This window comes from Lycium ferocissimum, chromosome 8 (genome assembly GCF_029784015.1).
Source record: "Lycium ferocissimum isolate CSIRO_LF1 chromosome 8, AGI_CSIRO_Lferr_CH_V1, whole genome shotgun sequence".
Lineage (NCBI taxonomy): Eukaryota > Viridiplantae > Streptophyta > Magnoliopsida > Solanales > Solanaceae > Lycium > Lycium ferocissimum.
Window position 1 is genome coordinate 38520613 of NC_081349.1, and position 18211 is coordinate 38538823.

Genomic DNA, 18211 nt, shown 5'->3' on the forward strand with positions numbered 1-18211 from the left:
AAAATAGTGCTAATACATTTATCAAAATAAGAAAAAGAAGATAAAAATCCTATGGCAAAGCCGACCATTGACAAATTCCAACATCATTAATAATCATCAAATTTGCAACCAATGAACCTTACATTAATTTTGACATATTATTTCATTTAAGAGATACGAACTCGAAGTTCTATTTTCATTTATCGAAGAGCTACATCATAACCTATTTCGCCTTTATTGACTGGCTTTCAATGGAATGTTGAAAGTCAATATTTCTCATCTACTGCTGCTCAGCCTGTAGGAATTAATTGTGGTTTGTTAGGAAAAAGCCAAAAATTTAAACATATTGGACCACCTTTTTATCTGGGCAAAGCTAATCCGGCAGAACTCTTATAACTTTAGTCTAACCCTATATATTTATCACAAAACATGTATATTCAATAAATTGCATAGCCTATAAATTCAAATTCAGATTTCATAAACTTTAAATTTTGAATTAGACTCTTTTAGCTTTGGTAGACTACTACTCCATCAATCTATAATCTATGAGGATGGGCAATCGCTCTTCAATTCTGTGGTGTACAAGCCACAACAACCATACCCCTTTAACGCTATACTATAATTTGTACCTGAATGGACCGAACAAAATAGAGAAGTAGTTAGTTGTCAAAACCTCAGGGAAAAACAAAAATACTAGTAGGTAATTTTTTGGAAATAATTCTCCAATTATAGTAAAAACAAAAAACAAAAAAAAACAAAAAAAAATTGTTTGGTATTTCCTTTCAATGGCTTACGTCTTAGTAGGCAAAGTTACCTGATATCTATCTTTAGTGGAAGGTAGTGATACCTAGTTATATGGCCGATGTAAATACAATGGTTAATGGAAAGTTTGAGGATGGGTTCGCTCATTCTTGCTTCATCTAAACTCGATATTTGCAGGCGATGAAATGATTTGTTTACAGTTGACATCCATAGTCTAATATTCTAAATTTCCAGAATTTCAAAATTGAAACATTATGAGTAGCTCCTGTGAATCAGTTGCCTTGTGGGTTGCTGCTATTATTGATGTTTGACAAACGTATACTATATTTTAATGGTCTTGAATTGTCAATTCAACAATTGGATTTTTGTTCGTTAAGCACCTTTTGATCGAGTGAAATGGTCCATCCATAAAGTTGAAGTTGATAAACGTACACTTTTCGAGAGACAATAACATACATACACACAAAAAAAAAAAAAAAAATCAAGTAAAAAAGTCCTATCAAGAAGATGATAAATAGAATAGTGAATATTCTATCCTTCTAGGAAGAAAAGAATTTCATTCCGGCTATAAACATTTTACAAAATCACTTAGAGACTACACAGACTGAACAATCTACTCTATACAGTTTACACTAACAACAATTGTTACACGAATAGTACTATTCTAACCGCCAATAAATATCTTCTAGTGATACTTGTGGCCGGGAGTCTTTCACGGATGTATACGTGGGATATCAATCTGAAATAATGGAATTTGGACTACTAGAGATGCTTCCATGTCTATCATCACATGTAGCCAAAGCTCTCTCTAAATTAGAAACAATATCGGCCATGGTAGGTCTATGTTTTCCTTCCAAATGCACACAATGCATTGCAGTATATGCCACCAATTCTACTCCTTCTGCTTCCCTCAGCTCCGGGATGCCAACTCTGGGATCCAAAATCTTGTTCAATTCTCCAGCCATAATTGCCGGTACTGCAAAGTCCACTACACTCATTGGCGCATCGCCCTTTCCACTAGTGTTGAATAGGGCTCGTTTTCCGGTTAAAAGTTCTAACAGTACCACCCCGAGTCCATAGACATCACTCTTTGCTGTCAAGACATTTAGTCCGTAGTATTCCGGATCGATATACCCTACTGTGCCCACAGCCCTCATTGGCTGACTGAAACTGGCATCGGTCTCAGGCCCCATCAACGATAATCCAAAATCAGACACTCTTGCGATCCAATTTGTGTCTATTAAAATGTTGGACGACTTGATGTCCCTGTGGATTATAGATGGAACTGCATAATTGTGAAGGTATTCGATGCCACGAGCAGCATCTAATGCAATCTTGATCCTCATTTTCCAAGAATTCACTATACTACTACTCTTCTCCACGTTGTTCTTATCATGTAAATGATCATATAGCGCCCCGTTTTTCATGAACTCGTAAACCAAGAGTCTTTCGTCCATTTCTTCACAATAACCAACTAATCTAACCAAGTGTTTGTGGTGTAGTCGGGACAAGAATGCCAACTCCGATTCGAATGCCCTCTCTTTCTCTAGGAATTTCTTCATCTTGGCACTTGTTTCACCACGCTTAATTGCAACCTCACGTCCATCACCCAAGTTTCCCTTGTAAACAACCCCAAAGCTACCAGCACCAATCTTGTTCTTTAAAGAGAAATTGTCCGTAGCTTTAACAAGCTCCGAAAACAAAAACTCCTCTGCCCTGTCACCATGTATAGATGAAGTTCCGCTCCTTTGACGCCTCATTAGCCTCGACCCTTGGCGCCTTAGAGTCGAAGATCTTGAAACTTGACCACTATTATTAGTACCAATAGTAGGTTGAACAGAATTATGAATTTTCTTCTTACCAAAACAAACACCAGTCCATAAACAATAAACAATAGTACAAATCCCCGCAATAAGCCCAACTGATCCAACAATTACAAAAGCTAATAATGCCTTTCTCAGCCCTTTAGACGGCGACGATGGCACTGGAATAAACACTGGTGATGATGGTGATGGTGGTGGCACTACAACTGAAATATCACAAGGCCTACAAATATTACCATTGCCAGAACACAACGTTTTCGACTGAGGATATATACCACAATCACATGTACTTGTAACACACGGGCCTGGTAAAATCGCTGGTAAAGGAAGTTCAGTACCTGAAGGATATGTATTACTAGTCCAAGCAGGTCCCCAACAAATAACTGAAAAATTGCCACTTGTTAATCCACAAGTAAAATCTAAACCAGCAACAATTGATTCAAAAGAAACACCTTTTGTAACATTACTTGAAAATACACCATTTCCACCCCAACAAACAACTGTATAATTAGTTCTCAAAATTCCACAAGTATGATTTACTCCAAGAGCTAATCCATAATACTCATAAGCAAAATTAGATGGAATATCTAATTGACCATTAGTATTATCTCCTTTACAGATAACAAATCCAGTGGTATTCATTCCACAAGCATGCCTTCCACCAGCAAATATATTCACCATTGATAAATTATCAAACTCATATTGGATAACTGAAGCAATAATACTATTATTTCCCCAACATACAACCATTCTTGAAATTTTCACAATCCCACAAGAAAATCCCGATCCAGATGAGATCGACATAAACTGTAACGACCCGTTTGGTTGTTTTGAGTCGTCGTCTCTCCAACATATAACATTTTGGGTAGTACTGTTTGTTAAGGCACAAATTTGAGTATCACCCATTGTAACAGTAGTTAACAAAGTTGAGTAACTGAAAAACAGTCTTTTTGGTTGTAAACTAGAGGCGTTCCAGAAGATAAGTGAAGAACCGTCAGTTTTAACGGCGGTTAAGCCATTAAGTCCACCAGAAATGGAGCTAAAGGAGATGTTAGGGAGTATAGGTGTTGATTGGTTTTGTGAAAAGCAATGGATTCTTTGTACAGGTTGAGAGGCTACTATGCCACAGATAGTGGTGGTGGAGATGATGGCGAGAGTTGTTGAGGAACTACCAAGGGAATGAGAAAATGGTAAGAAGGATGTTATTAGTGTGATGATAGTGGCGATGATAACGGTGATGGAGAGGGGTAACTTCATCTAATGTATTGTTGTTGAGAGTAGTATTCTTTCATTTGCAGAGAAAGAAGGAACAATGAAATTGGAGAGATACAGAGAAGATTAGCATGACACCTGCGGAAGAATGACACGCAGAAATGTAGAGAAAGAAGGAAGATAAAGTTGTAAGGGGTCGTTTGGTAGCTGGTTAGGAGGAGATGATGGCGAGTGTGATGGAGGAACTACCTAAGGAATGAGAAAATGGTAAGAAGGATGTTATTAGTGCGATGATGGTGATGGTGATAACGGTGATGGAGAGGGGTAAGGTCATATAAGGTATTGTTGACAGTAATTTTCTTTCATTTGTAGAGAAAGAAGGAACGATACAGAGAATATTAGCATGACACCTGCATTAGGATGGCACGCACAAATCACAGAGAAAGAAGATAGAGCTATTAAGTGTTATGCAGAGCAAGTGTATGTGTTTGAACAGTAGCTTACCAGAATTTTAATTTGGGAGAATTAAAATTATGAAGAGGTAATTGGAAACTTTTAAGAGATGCAATATGCAGTGCATATATTAAGAAACTTCTTTTAATGTAGTACACAAATTAATTTCAGTGAATGTACAGGGACGGCTCCGCCATTATGTTTGAATGGTTCTGTTTTGCAGAGTTCATACACTGTAGTACAAGACAAATCATAAATGCAACGGGGGTTCTTTTTTTTTTTTTTTTTTGGTTTCTTGGTAATTTTATATGGTAACTAAACTATATTAACCATAATAGTGAAATTATAATTTTTTTTATCTCACTAAACTACCTACTAAAACAATAAAATCTACCATTAAGGTGACTTTATTGCCATAATAATAAAATTATATGACTTTACTGTTATATATAATAGATAATCATTATGATTTAATATCATGTAAGAGAGTAATTAATGTTCTGTATTTTTTATATGTGACAAAAATTGTATCTTTACTGTTATAATGATAAACTTTAGTTCACGGCTTTTTCCTTTACTGGAGGATTTGGGAGAGTGGGAAATGTTGACTAAATGCCAAGCAGATGTTGCTTCATTTTTAAGATCTTAATAATAACACTTAATTTAGAGGATGCACTCTGATTTGCTTGGTCTATTTTGTGATTGAATATATCCAAAGGTTCAAAATTCAAAATAGATTGGCCTGCTCAAACGACATCAGTACGTTTGTGGGTGTGGAATAAGAAACAAAGTAGCAAGATATTTTCTCCTCTAGTCCTTTTTATCCATATGTGTAGATATAATCACATATGATGACCAAATCTCATAATATAAAGTATGTTGTGACATTCTTATACAAGCATACTGCATACGTTAAATTACGTCGAGACCGAGCATGATGAAAATTTGGAAGTGGTATTATTATCGGGAGAAATAGCTTTTTTAGTTCTTTTTTTTTTAGTTTATTTCTTTTGGTAAATTTTATTTTTTACAATAAAGATTTTTAAAAAAACACATTAGAAATTTAAAAACATCATTTTCTTTTATTCAAAGTGTAAAAGGGCAAGAGATCTCATTTCCTCATTATTATCCCGCTTGGGATGAGTTGCTTCTAATGTTAGAGAACTCCAAATTTTTGAGTACCCAAAATTGATAAATGAGAATTCATATAGGCATTATATAACTAGACGGAAAGATTCGTCTTTAAACTACCCAACACTTTAAATTATAATCGTTTATGTGTATGTAGTTGACTTTATAGTGATTATATATATATATAGAGAGAGAGAGAGTGTATATGTTATGTTTAAAACATGATTAATATAACATTGTAGTTTTCCTATATCTAAAATTTTATTATATTAATGTTTTCTGAATACAAAATCGGCAAATTTATTGATATTTTTAAAAGAAAAGACTTGTTGTAGAAATTGATTTTCTATTTAAACGAAGAAATATTATTTTTAATTGTTGGTAAATACTTTAGTTCACTTGTCATGTCTTTTGCATTAAATTCTATCTTATTTTAAAATATAAATATTTTAAGTATATTTATGAACATAATAACTTGATTTTGTCAATATGGGATACTATGTTCAAAACACGATTAATATAACATTATAGTTTGTCTTTCCGTATTTAAAACTTTATTATATTAGTGTTTGCTACGAATACGTGATTGTTTAATATATCCATATTTTTTTTAACATTGTTTGTTTTTAAATATGGGAACTTTTTTTCAATATTGCTTGATTTTGTTAATATGGGGTTCACTTTTTTTTTTCCCGTGAGTTTGGATGTGGTGGGTCCCACTTTTTTTTAATACTGGATGGTGTTTAATATGGGGCCCTTTTTTTTTTTTATATATATATATATACTATGTTCAAAACACGATTGATATAACATTGTTTTATCTAAAACTTTATTATATTAGTGTTTGTTAAAAATATAAGTTTGCACTCTTTTTTTGACATTGTTTATTTTTTTAATATGGGATTTTTTTTATATATTGCTTGATTTTTTGTCAATATGATACTATATTCAAAACACGATTAATATAACGTTGTAGTTTGTCCGTATTTAAAACTTTATTATATTAGTATTTTCTATGAATACGTACGGTATTTAATATGGGGTATTTAATATGGGGCCCACAATTTTTTTTTTTTTAACATTGTTTGTTTTTTTAATATGGGATTAACTTTTTTTTTTTTTTAATATTACTTGATTTTGTTAATATGGGGTTCACTTTTTTTTTTCCCGTGAGTTTGGATGTGGTGGGTTTCACCTTTTTTTTAATCTTTGGATGGTGTTTAATATGGGGCCCACATTTTTTTAATATTAGTTGTTGTTTAATATATATGGGGCCCACAATTTTTTTTACGGGCCTGTTTAATATGGGGCCCATTTTTTTTTTTTTATATGTACTATGTTCAAAACACGATTGATATAACATTGTATTTGTGTTCGTATATCTAAAACTTTATTATATTAGTGTTTTCTACGAATACGCATGGTGTTTACTATGAGATTCACTTTTTTTTTTTTATAATACTGGTTGGTATTTAATAGGGGGCCCATAATTTTTTTAAATATTAGTTGTTGTTTAATATATATGGGATACACAATTATTATTTTTTTAGTGCCTGTTTAATATAGGGCCCAAAAGATTTTTTTTTTAATGGGTCCCATCAACTGACGACGAAGAGGGACGACCAAACTCCCTCTTCTAAGTAGTAGAAAAATGGATCTTTTTCACGATAGCATTGAATTTTTATGATAAACATTAATTAATAATTATGTTCACCAGGATCAATTAATGTTATCAATTACTCTTGGGCCCTCTTCTAATTTATATGACTTCATTTTCTTATTTGTTCTTTTTCTACGAAAAAATTACCTTTCTACCCTCCTGAGGTAGATATAAGGTACGTAATACACTCTCTGTTTTCTCATACTCCTTAACTTTGTAGATTTTCATGAGTATGTTGTTGTGTTGATTCTTATTTGTTCTTTAAAAAAGAAAAGGGCATTTCTATATTTCAAAACAATTTAACTTTAAAATCTTCACTTAAGCATAATGAAAAGTTTATGTAGCAACACAAATATAATATAGCATGTTTCTGACAACTAGTTTCAAAAACCTTGCACCCACAAAAATGATAATGTTTAAATCACAAATTTCAAAAGCCTTCACTTCTTTCTTAAACTCCTTCTCCAATCAAATTGCATTATTACATTTTAGTCCTTAAAACTCTTTGTCTGGAGGCCGATTCAACGAAGGAATGAAGACGCATGGACCCATTCTTTTTGTTTTTATCAGTGGGCTACACTGATTCTTCACCTTTCGTTTTCCAAGAAGCCATAATTGACGAAAGGAAAAGAATTAATGAGTACACACAAAATTCAGCGTGAACGCTGACAATATATCTATTAAGTGTGAATTCAAATAGGAAGTACTTAAGAAGATATTGTGGATCCAAGAGTAAATGTATACCACATAGTGCAATATGGTTGTCATAGGACCGGCCATATTTTTTTTTTTTTTTAAGCCATCCACCCTGTCTTTCACTTCCCGTGGTGGTGGGGGGTTTGGCATGGACCCCTACCATGTTTATTTTCGGCAAAAGAGACGTTACAGGTGGGAGGGGGACTTAAAGCCAATACCTCCATAACATATGAAACTTGATACACTGAAAAGATAAATCCTCAGGACCAACTAAATGCAATGATCAAGAATGGAAATTCAGGACCGGCCATATTATTACGCAACATGTCACTTTAGGAAGTACAATGTGAGCAGAGTAATCTCTGGTATTTCTATGCAAGTAATAAGCAATTGGTACTCAATGAAATAGTCATGTGCCTATAAATTGGCTCAGGCACCGTTCGTTAAAAAAAGTTATTACATTAATCCCTTTAATATTATTAAGAACTTTAAATCTTAGACTTCTTACATTTTGCTAAGTATTTTGTTAGTTTTTATCCTATGTTATACATGAATCCTATACTTCATGTACAAGAATAGAAAAAGGGAAAAAGAAGTGTCAATTATTTTGCTCTTCAAATGGGCGGAATAGCTTGGGATGCCCTTGTACTTGTTCTGATTTGTCATTCCGGTGTTTGTGAGTGTGGAGTTTCATCTAGACCCCTAAACTTGTTCGAAATAGTTAGAGGGTTTAAAATACCAATGCCGCATAAGCTCGGTCAACGGTTAGAGGGTTTAAAATACCTATTTTAAACAAGTTCAGGGGTCTACATGAAACTCCACAGAATACAAACACCGAGATGACAAATCAGGACAAGTACAAGAGCCTCCCAAGCTATTCTGCCTCTCAAATAAAAGTTACTTTTCATACCATGTATATCATATTTTCATATAGCACAGTTCAATTCCATGAAAAGGCAAAAAACATGTATAAACTATGAATAATAGCTGAATCCACACTTTGTGCTATTTGACCGTCTACTCAAGAGAGTGTGGCGTAACAATCAATGAAATAAGATGAAAATTATGGAATCGAAGATCAAAACTCAAATTCTAGTGGAGGCAAAAAAACGCCAAGTGATTTCATTTTAGTTGATGGTTGATTGGCAGAGTTCTCGATATCCCTGAGAACTAAAAAATATCCAATGGAATAATTGATGTGTGTACAAATTGGCCCGATAAAACTATTATCAAGAAGAAATTAAGACAGTTGTGACCACAGAGGTGCATGTTTTGTTGCATCCTAGAAGAGATAGCATCTTCTTCGAGCAGTCTTTCTTCTTTTTTGTCCTTTTCTTTTACTCTTTTTCTCTGGTATATTGTTCTCTTCTAAAAAATATCTAATATCTAATATGACTGCTATTTTGGGGGTTAAGGACTAATCCTCATGAGTCATGATGAACAAGATTTAAACTTCTTTTTTTCGTGGATTGCCCTTCAAAGGCACTCGCCTTTAATTTTTTCCCCTCAAATTGCTGGTCTTTAATTTTTACCCTTCGCTTAAACAGTGGTACATCGAAAATACCCTACTAAGATTTATGGGTTCGAACCCCGCCGTTAAAAAAAAAAAAAAAAAAAAAAAAAAAAAGAATTTCGCAAGATAAGGCTTTCGCGTAACCTCTGCTTTAAGGCCTAATTTTGGACAAAAATTTGCCTTAACGCCTAACTTATGCCCGGATAGGCCTAATTTTCTTTACGAAACTCTGTCTTGCGAATTTTTATTTTTGGCGGGGTTGAGGTCGAACCCGTGTTCGGGATATTAGGCGAAGGAGAAAAATTAAAGACCAGCAATTTGAGGGACAAAAATTAAAGACCACCCCTGAATAAGGACAATCGCGCAAATTGCCCAAAATTAAACAGCAAAAAGTATATTTGAAGACGAACGAGGTAGAAGGCCCAGAAGTATAATCCGACTCATTAAGACGTTGACGCTAAAGAAATGGCAAAGTGTGCGTTACAATTACCCTAATACCCTTCTCTTGCTCTTCTTTCACTTTAGCTGAACAAATCTGTTCCAAAATATTTTTCAAGGTGGATTTTTTTTCAATTACTCCACTCTTACTAATGCGAAAAGCATATAACCATAAATTACTCATTTAAAGAAGGGACAAATGTATTAGTCAAATACCACTTATGATTAGTGCTATGCTTTTCTTAATGGAGGAAAGGAGGAGGAGTATTAAACATTCCTATTTCCTACACAACACATGCATCAAGCCTGCTTCCCTTTGGTTGCTTGACTGAGCTTCAAGAACATGGCTTTGTTGTCAACTAGCTTTTTGAAAGAGAAAAAACATTTGTGGTGTTTGAACCATCTTGTGCTCACCTCTCGACTAATTTCAAGAGGTACCTATTATCTCCTACCAGCACATGTATCGAATAACTCTTGTTCATCAATGTTTAAATAGATGGGAAGAAACCACTTGCTATGATTTGCTTTGTCCTCATTTAGCTTTATCATATAAAACCTAAAGTCTCAAACACAATCAATGGCCTTGAAGGTCGATTCATTTAATCTTTGTATCTCAAACTCACAAGAGCATATCCTTGATAAAAGCTAAAGAAACAATATCTACGTTTTTACTTTTGCTATACCCTCGGGGATTACCAGATAAAATACTGTAGGCCAGAGGCATTAGAAGTTCAAAAAATATAAAGACTACATTTACGATACAAGAAAAAAAGGAATAATAATACTGTAGGAGCCACCAAAAAAAATTAAGAACTCAGAAGTTTTAAACAAATTAACACTTTGTCATTGCTGGAGAGAGCATCTAATCATCAAATCTATACATAAATTTTGGTGAGGGGAGTATAAATATTGGTGATCACTGTTTACAACAATTGCTCATACATGAATAATTCTTCTGACAATGGAAGTTATAAACAAAGTTACAAAAGAATATAATAGATAAGAAATTTGGGTCGTCATAGATGGCTACTCCTCTGCACAAATAATCTATACAAAAATTTGTTCTTCCGGTGAAGAGGTACTAACCTTGTACAACAAATTTAGAGTATAGGTGTGTCTTGTCTCCTGGAATAGCAAAAATTTTACTTGCAAAAGATCATCGTACATTTGTGAATTCACAAGCGGGGATTCCATGGTTTTGAAACCATTCGGGCATTTGAAACCTTTCATGAAGCACAGGCCTTACATCCTTCTGCTCAGATAGATGCTTGAGAAGTGGAAGGATTACTTCCAAAAGCTAATGTAGAAGATGAAAGCCAAGTTAAATTCATGGGGGATCAAAGTAGGCTAAAATTTGAGGAATAACCCTCATTTATATTTTCTGCTCATTTCTTATACCTGGTCGTCATGGGGTTGTCCAGGAGAAAATGGAATGCACGGGATTCCATTTAAAGGCTGTAATAAGAAACTGAATGGGTTGTTATCAACAATGACAATCCGGCATAAATCCTCTGATATGCATGACAGATCCTTCACATGTTCCCGGAATTCCCTGTGATGCACATTTTGTGTCAAATTTACAGTAGCTATATTAGTCATGTAGAAACAACAGTGGCTTTAAACTATTTGAGCTGTTATAGGTGGTATCAACAAAAAGCAGAGTTCACTGTTAAAATAAGAACTTACTGCTAGTATCCGCTATCGGATGATTTACGGAAGTTTCGAAGTACAAGAGTTTCGCAAATAGTGTTTGTCCGAGTAAAATGTTGAAAACTTTTTTTCAAGATTTCCAAACTAAGCTGTCAAAGCTTTCAAAAACTAAAAAGCTAGTTTCTAGCGTTTTCCAGTTTTTGAAAAGTTCGAAACACTGAGTTTGGATGCATTCATAAAAGAGTAATTCTTCTTCAAGATTTAGCTCAACAAACACGTTAAAAACTCTTAAATTGATTTTGCAAACTGAAGAACTTCAAAACTTGATACAAATGTCACCTTAATCCATGTGAGCAAGTTATTGGCATTGAGCATCAAACATTTTTATGAATCCAATTTTCCTTCTAATAGCATCAGATTTTTATTCCTTTTATGCCATTTACTTTCAGATTAAATTTCTTCACTCTTTGATACTTTTAAAAACAATAGATTAGCCTCACATTTAACATGTCAAATGATGCCAGATAGAAAAGATGGAAAAACATCTATACTTACGTGCTAGTAGTTGAAGGGCGATAAAGTCTATGGCTAAACCGATTTTCAAGATCAATTTTGTCAACAACGGGTCTTGCATATCCTGTACGCACATAACAATGGCAAATTCAATAATTTTGGATGAAGGCACCAATGGAGAAGGAAGATAACTAAATCAAGTAAAATGTAATGAGCTAACCTTCAAGTCCAGCAGTAAACAAGACCAGATTAGCAAACTCGCTAAGTTGTTTTAGAAACTCATGTAATCCAGGACGTTCAAAAACTGTGACATAGTTGATCTTAGGTTTGCCATCATATTCCTAAAACCTCCAAGAAGAGAAATTAGCACGGATTTCAAAGAAACTTGCTAGAATAACAAAGAAATCTGCTATAATATTCTATCAAATAGTAGAAATTAGAAAGTATGCCTTTTCTGAAGATACGCACTCCAGCTCAAACCACTTCAACCCAGCCTCTGTTGCCTGGGTGCAAATGATGGAAGGCAAACTTGATGTCTCATACGCACAAATTAAAGTTTCATCTAAGTCAAGAACCACCTGCATCCAGCATCTAAGAACTTGAGAAAAAAACATAAACAGGAGGAGTCATTTTAACAAAATATCTATTAAAAGATTGATCAACATCATTGCCAGTCAGAAGTTAATACATGTTGCAGGAAGCACCGGTTATCCAGTTCTACAAACATTTAATTAGCCGGTCATCCGAAATCCCAGCTAGGTTGTTGGTACAGTTAGTGTAAGTGATTTTAGACTCCCTCTTGTCCCTAAAATCCACCATCTCTCCTTGATACAAGTCAACTTTCGGATTCAGTTAGAGGTCAGTACTCTTGAGAGAGTGCCAGAAGCTTCTTTGAACTACAACTCTTATTCATCAAGTGAAGGTATATTCTTCGAAACCAAGACATAGTCTTGTTCATGGACATAAAACGATGAAGCAAAATGTAAAATTGTCATCAAGAAAGCAAAATAAAAGTAAACAGACCCTCCCCTCTATGACATCCTCTTCTGGTACGAATCCATCTAAAATAAGGCCCACCATGCCAAAGAAAGGATAAATATAGAAGGTATTTCACCAGAATCACCAAGATGCTAGTGTGTAACCTTGTACTTAACCTTTTGGGACAGAGACACAGCAAATCAAGGTTCTGCTTGTCACACCAGAGCACAGCACACAGAGCAAGACGAGAGATATGGGATGCACTTATGGAACAGCAGTCCAATTGTTTCTTATGGTGTGGCCAACCATGTAATTGACAGCCGATCACACAATATTATTTACGTATTTAAAACTTCAAATATCCAAGACCTGGCATACACTCAAGATTGTTGATATAGGGCTCCTCAAGTATAAAGAGCACTACCTGTTACCAATAAAGGGCCTATTACACATATATAGAAGCCTCCAAACTTGCTACAGCGGCACTTTGCTGACTCAAGCCTATACCAATGCCTAATAAAAAGCTCATCACACTTGCATGGCCATAAACTAGCCAGCTAATTTTGACAATCCATTTGCCCAATGAATCTGATTTGCAAGCTAAGGGTGTGCTAAAAGCATGAACCACCACCTTCCCAAGAAATAAAGAAAGAAGAGATAAGAAGAAACCCAAAAGAATACTGTAATTCTGCAAAAAATAGAAATCACCTTACTAGCTTTGTAAATCACAATATTCCTAATCCTTTGACATAATTTCTGGCAAATTAATGATTCTCCCAGGAACTCCTGCCTCTTTCGTCAATCTCAATTATCAACTTTTAAACTGTTCATATCCTTGTGATAGTTTCCCTGCTTTAAAATTTCCTCCTTTTATGACTTGGATTTCCTTAAATATATTCGCCTACTCAGATTGGAAGCTAACTTTGCATGTTATATGCTTATACTAAATTTGCAAGTCGAGTTGTGATTTTCCGGTGCCAATCTGCACGTGCTTTTGCACACTACTTAACTAGCTTATACCTGCACCCAAGGGTATGGCCTAGAGGTCAATGAAATAAGGGAAAACTATAAGAGATCAGGGTTCAAATTCCAGCAAAGACAAAAACGCTAATCTTCTAATTTTCTTGAGTCTTAGCGAGCAGAGCCGCCCCGTACCTGTCCGGTGGGATGTAGTAAGCACCCCGTGGACTAATCGATGCGTGTGAAAGATGCCTCAAAAAAACCAGCTTATGCCACCGTTTTTTTTTTTTTTTTTAAGGATAAGTTATTTAGCTTGTATATTCCACATTATGCCTCTTAAAAAAAACATATTTATAATTAACAAATCATATGCTATGGCTGAAATTATGTTTCTTCATGACAGGAAAGCTAACATGTTCTAACCACTTTCATATCATGTTATACAATTCATTGTTTTACCCTTTACTTGAGTTTATATTGGGACGAATCAAAGAATGGGGAAGGAAAAGGATGTATTACTGAGAATCCCCGCAAAAGAAAGTCAAGAAGGTCATGCACAAGCATCCATGAGTTAGGTCAGTGTTAAACTGTTAATTGAACTGGAATTTCGAGCAGCAGAAGAGTATAAACCAAATTGACCTACACAATGCTTCCTAAAATTCTTCGCGTCTACTTCGCATTTAGTTTTTTCTCCAATGTTAGATATCAACAATTTTGTTCTTTGCAAGTGATCTTGCAATCATCAAACATCTAATCAGTATTTTGAAATCCCACTAGGTGGAGTCTGGGGAGGTAGAGTATACGCAGACCTTACCCCTACCTTGTGAAGGTAGGGAGGTTGTTCCCAATAGACCCTCGCCTCAATAAAAACAACTCATAACTATTAAACTAAAAAAGTTATAGTTTACCAGAGCATCCAAAATTGGTTAGCATTAAACTCACTCCAAATCTGTGAGAAAAATCTGATCCCCAACCCAGAAAAAGAAACTAAAATTATAGACAACAGGTCCCATTTTACCATTTAGTACGAATTTAACAACTTCCACTGCTGACCAGCAGTCTGGCACATGCCACGACCATTTAAACACAGGTTAATGGCCTAGTGAAAACCTACTAACTCCTAACAAGTATTCAACTGTTAACAACAATCAGGGCCAGAGCTAGAAGGTTACCTACTGGTTCGGCGGGAACCCAGTAGCTTTAGTCCAAACTCTGGATTTGTACTATGAAATTCACTAAATATGTATAAAAATTAAATTCAAAACCAATTACTAACACCTGATATTGCTATCTTAGAAATTAGAACCCATAAAGTGCAAATTCTAGCTCCGCCTTTAGCAAACAATAACTTTGTTCAACTTGTGAGTGACCAATACAAGAGTGATATCTGACTCATTCTCATAAATATTCAAAGAGCTTAATGCAATGCCATCAAACTGTGTACCAATAGTTAATCATGTTCATCTGAATGATAAGTAGTTCAATGATAATGTGAACATATATGTCGTTTGGTCCATGCACAAGTTAAACAAATTTAGTAATACAAAATTACAATTATTTAATGAATAATATTATACGAGTTAGCAACCTAAGTCTTTGAGCCGAGGATCAATCGGAAACAGCCTCTCTACTCCCACAAAGGTAGGGGTAAGGTCTACATACATCTTAACTCCTCAGACCCCACTTTTGGGAATACACTGAGCATGTTGTTGTTGGTTGCTGTTGAGTTAGCAACTTAAGGGCCAGTATCCAGAGATTGCAATAGCAAAGTCAAAAATTAGTTTTATCTTGGTATTGCTAACACACATTATTATTTCACATTCTATCCCGTACAAACGAATAGTTTTCCGGCTAAGTTATGCAAGCATTAGTTATACAAATTTTACACAGGCAAAACAATATATGATACAAAGTTGTATAAGTAATGTATTAATGATGCAGAGGTTTGTCAGAGTTTAATGCTAGAAACACTTTTCCTGATATAGCAAAGTTCGAGTCTTTCATCATACCGATTCAATAAAAGGAAAACATAATACTCAAATCCAATTTCTACAGCTAAAACAATAATGTCAACATCAGTAAATATTAAGGTCTCCTACAAAGCTTACAAGACTTTACCGTGAGCCGCTGTAAATGTTCCTCATCGACACTAATTGGAACACTTCCGGCTGTGATTTGCAAAGTCGAGAGCGCGACGGTTGACAGAGGCGCCGCCTCCTCCTCGAGCAGCTCAACATCAGGCAACGGTTTGAACTGCGGAGAGGAAGAGAGAAGAGAGCTATTGCGAACGCCAAAGCAGGAGAGTACCTGAAGTTTATTCATGAAGTCATGAATGCTTTCTACAATTCTCCACACTATATAAAATAGCTAGCAGCACCTACATTTATAATAACCAACCTACTTTTAACTCAAAATGGAAAAATCTTCCTAACTAGACTTGAATTAAAATTCCAAATACTAATCAATTTTGGTTTTGTACAATTTTGAATTATTTTTTCTAATAGTTCCTAAAGTTTATTCATGTTCATGAACTCAATAAATCTCTGAATACTCTCTACAATTTTCCACACTATAGAAAATAGCTAGCAGCACCTCTATTTATAATAGTACAACACCTACTTTAACTGAAAATAAAAAAAGTTTTTCCATTCCTAACTAGACATGAATTAAAATACCACATCCTAATCAATTTTGGTTTTCCACAAATTTTGAAATAATTTTTCCACCAGTACCTAAAGTTTATTCATGAACTCAATACTCTGAATGTTCTCTACAATTCTCCACACTATATTAAAATAGTGAGCAGCACCTCAATTTATCTATTTATAATAGTACGAAACCTACTTTAACTCAAAATGACTATAAATCCTAACTAGACATAAATTAAAATACCAAATTCTAATGAACATTGGTTTTCTACAAGTACGAGCGTCCCTGAAGTTTATTCATGAACTCAATAAATCTCTGAATGCTCTCTACAATTCTCCTTACTATATCAAAATAGCTAGCATCACCTCTATTTATAATAATAATAGTATGAAACTACTTTAACTCAATTTGACTGTAACCTAACTAGTCATGAATTAAAATAACAAAATCCTAATCAATTTTACAATTCTGAATTATTTTTTCCAACAGTACCTGAAGTTTATTCATGAACATCTCTAAATTCTCTCGACAGTTACACGAAAATAGCTAGCATAAATTCTAATTAGTCATGAATTAAAATAACAAAATCCTAATCAAGTTTAGTTTTCTACAATATTGAATTATTTTTTCCTACAGTACCTGAAGTTTATTCATGAACTCAATAAATCCCTAAATACTATCTACAATTATCCACACTAAAAATAGCTAGCAACACCACAATTTATAATGAAATCTACTTCAACTCAAAATAGAAAAATATTTTCCAATCCTAACTAGACATGAATTAAAATATCTAAATCTAATCAATTTTAATTTTTTACAAAATTTGAATTATACTTTACAACAGTACCTGAACTATATCTACAATTCTCCACACTATCTTCTATCTATAATAATACAAAATCTACTTTAACTCAAAATAGGAAAATCTTTTCATATATAAATTCGAAAAATAATGGTCAAAAACAAACCTGAACTATCACTTTGAGTTTCGAACTATCACCAACTATTTAGCAAAACACATCTCAAACACATCTGATAGTTTAGGTAGGAAACTCGCAAAAAAATGATAGTTCGTGTGTGTGTTTGATCATTAACTCTAACTAGACATGAATTAAAATATACCAAAATCCTGATCAATTTTTCCCAAGAGTACCTGATTTACGAAAGGAGTTCCTTTAAGGATCTGAAGGAAGATGTGGAAGAAGAAGGATAGCCAGTTAAGTAGCGATTTCCAAATTTGTAGACTTCTAGGGGCGTACACTTGTTGTGCTATCTCCGGCATGTTTTTTGGCCGGAAACGAGGACTTGTGAAGGTTGCGCACTCGGGAAGTCAAAAATGGCAAATTTATGATAGGAGAATTCAAAGCTCTTTTCTACTGACCCGTTATATTGCTTATTAGTAGATGCTGAGGGTATTATTACTCATTAGGATTATTATAATTACTGTAAAATTCTGAATACTCTCTGTCAATTTGATTTATATGGCCCTGATTTGATTGGCATGATATTTAAAAAAAGGGAGAGCTTTTGAAATTTATAGTTAAAATAAGCACTTAAAAATTTGTGTACATAGTAGATAATCATTTATAAAGTGAATTTGTTTCCAAATTAGGAAAGAGGTTATTCATTTTAATATGAATTAAAAGAAAATAAATTCAAACAAATTAAAATAGAGGGAATAGTAATTAATTTGAAGGAAAAAAAATGAATGTGGAGCCTCCATTTTTGAATCGGCAAAAAGGTCAAAAAGTGGTGCGTATATATTATATGTATTAAAAATGGTGCAAATAT

General features: G+C 34.2%; 2 protein-coding genes, 1 non-coding gene and 1 pseudogene across 3 annotated transcripts; 2 read left to right on the forward strand and 2 right to left on the reverse strand.

The window, feature by feature from the left end:
- Window positions 1-1278: 1278 nt before the first annotated feature.
- Window positions 1279-4354, reverse strand: LOC132068376 (putative serine/threonine-protein kinase-like protein CCR3). The gene has a single exon (XM_059461946.1). The coding sequence runs from the start codon at window positions 3819-3821 to the stop codon at window positions 1476-1478; it is 2346 nt and encodes a 781-aa protein (XP_059317929.1). The 5' UTR covers window positions 3822-4354; the 3' UTR covers window positions 1279-1475.
- LOC132069039 (U6 spliceosomal RNA) lies at window positions 3848-3960 on the forward strand (annotated as a pseudogene).
- On the forward strand, window positions 4127-4233 carry LOC132069038 (U6 spliceosomal RNA). The gene has a single exon (XR_009417609.1). It is a non-coding gene; the product is annotated as a U6 spliceosomal RNA (small nuclear RNA).
- A 6176-nt stretch (window positions 4355-10530) lies between the features above and the next one.
- LOC132068377 (uncharacterized) lies at window positions 10531-17837 on the reverse strand. Its single transcript, XM_059461947.1, has 7 exons — window positions 17574-17837; window positions 15887-16075; window positions 12280-12408; window positions 12051-12171; window positions 11873-11954; window positions 11066-11219; window positions 10531-10964 (listed from the first exon to the last, which is right to left on the reverse strand). Exons 1-7 carry the CDS (start codon window positions 17700-17702, stop codon window positions 10824-10826), a joined length of 945 nt encoding a protein of 314 aa, XP_059317930.1. The 5' UTR covers window positions 17703-17837; the 3' UTR covers window positions 10531-10823.
- Between the last annotated feature and the right edge of the window lie 374 nt (window positions 17838-18211).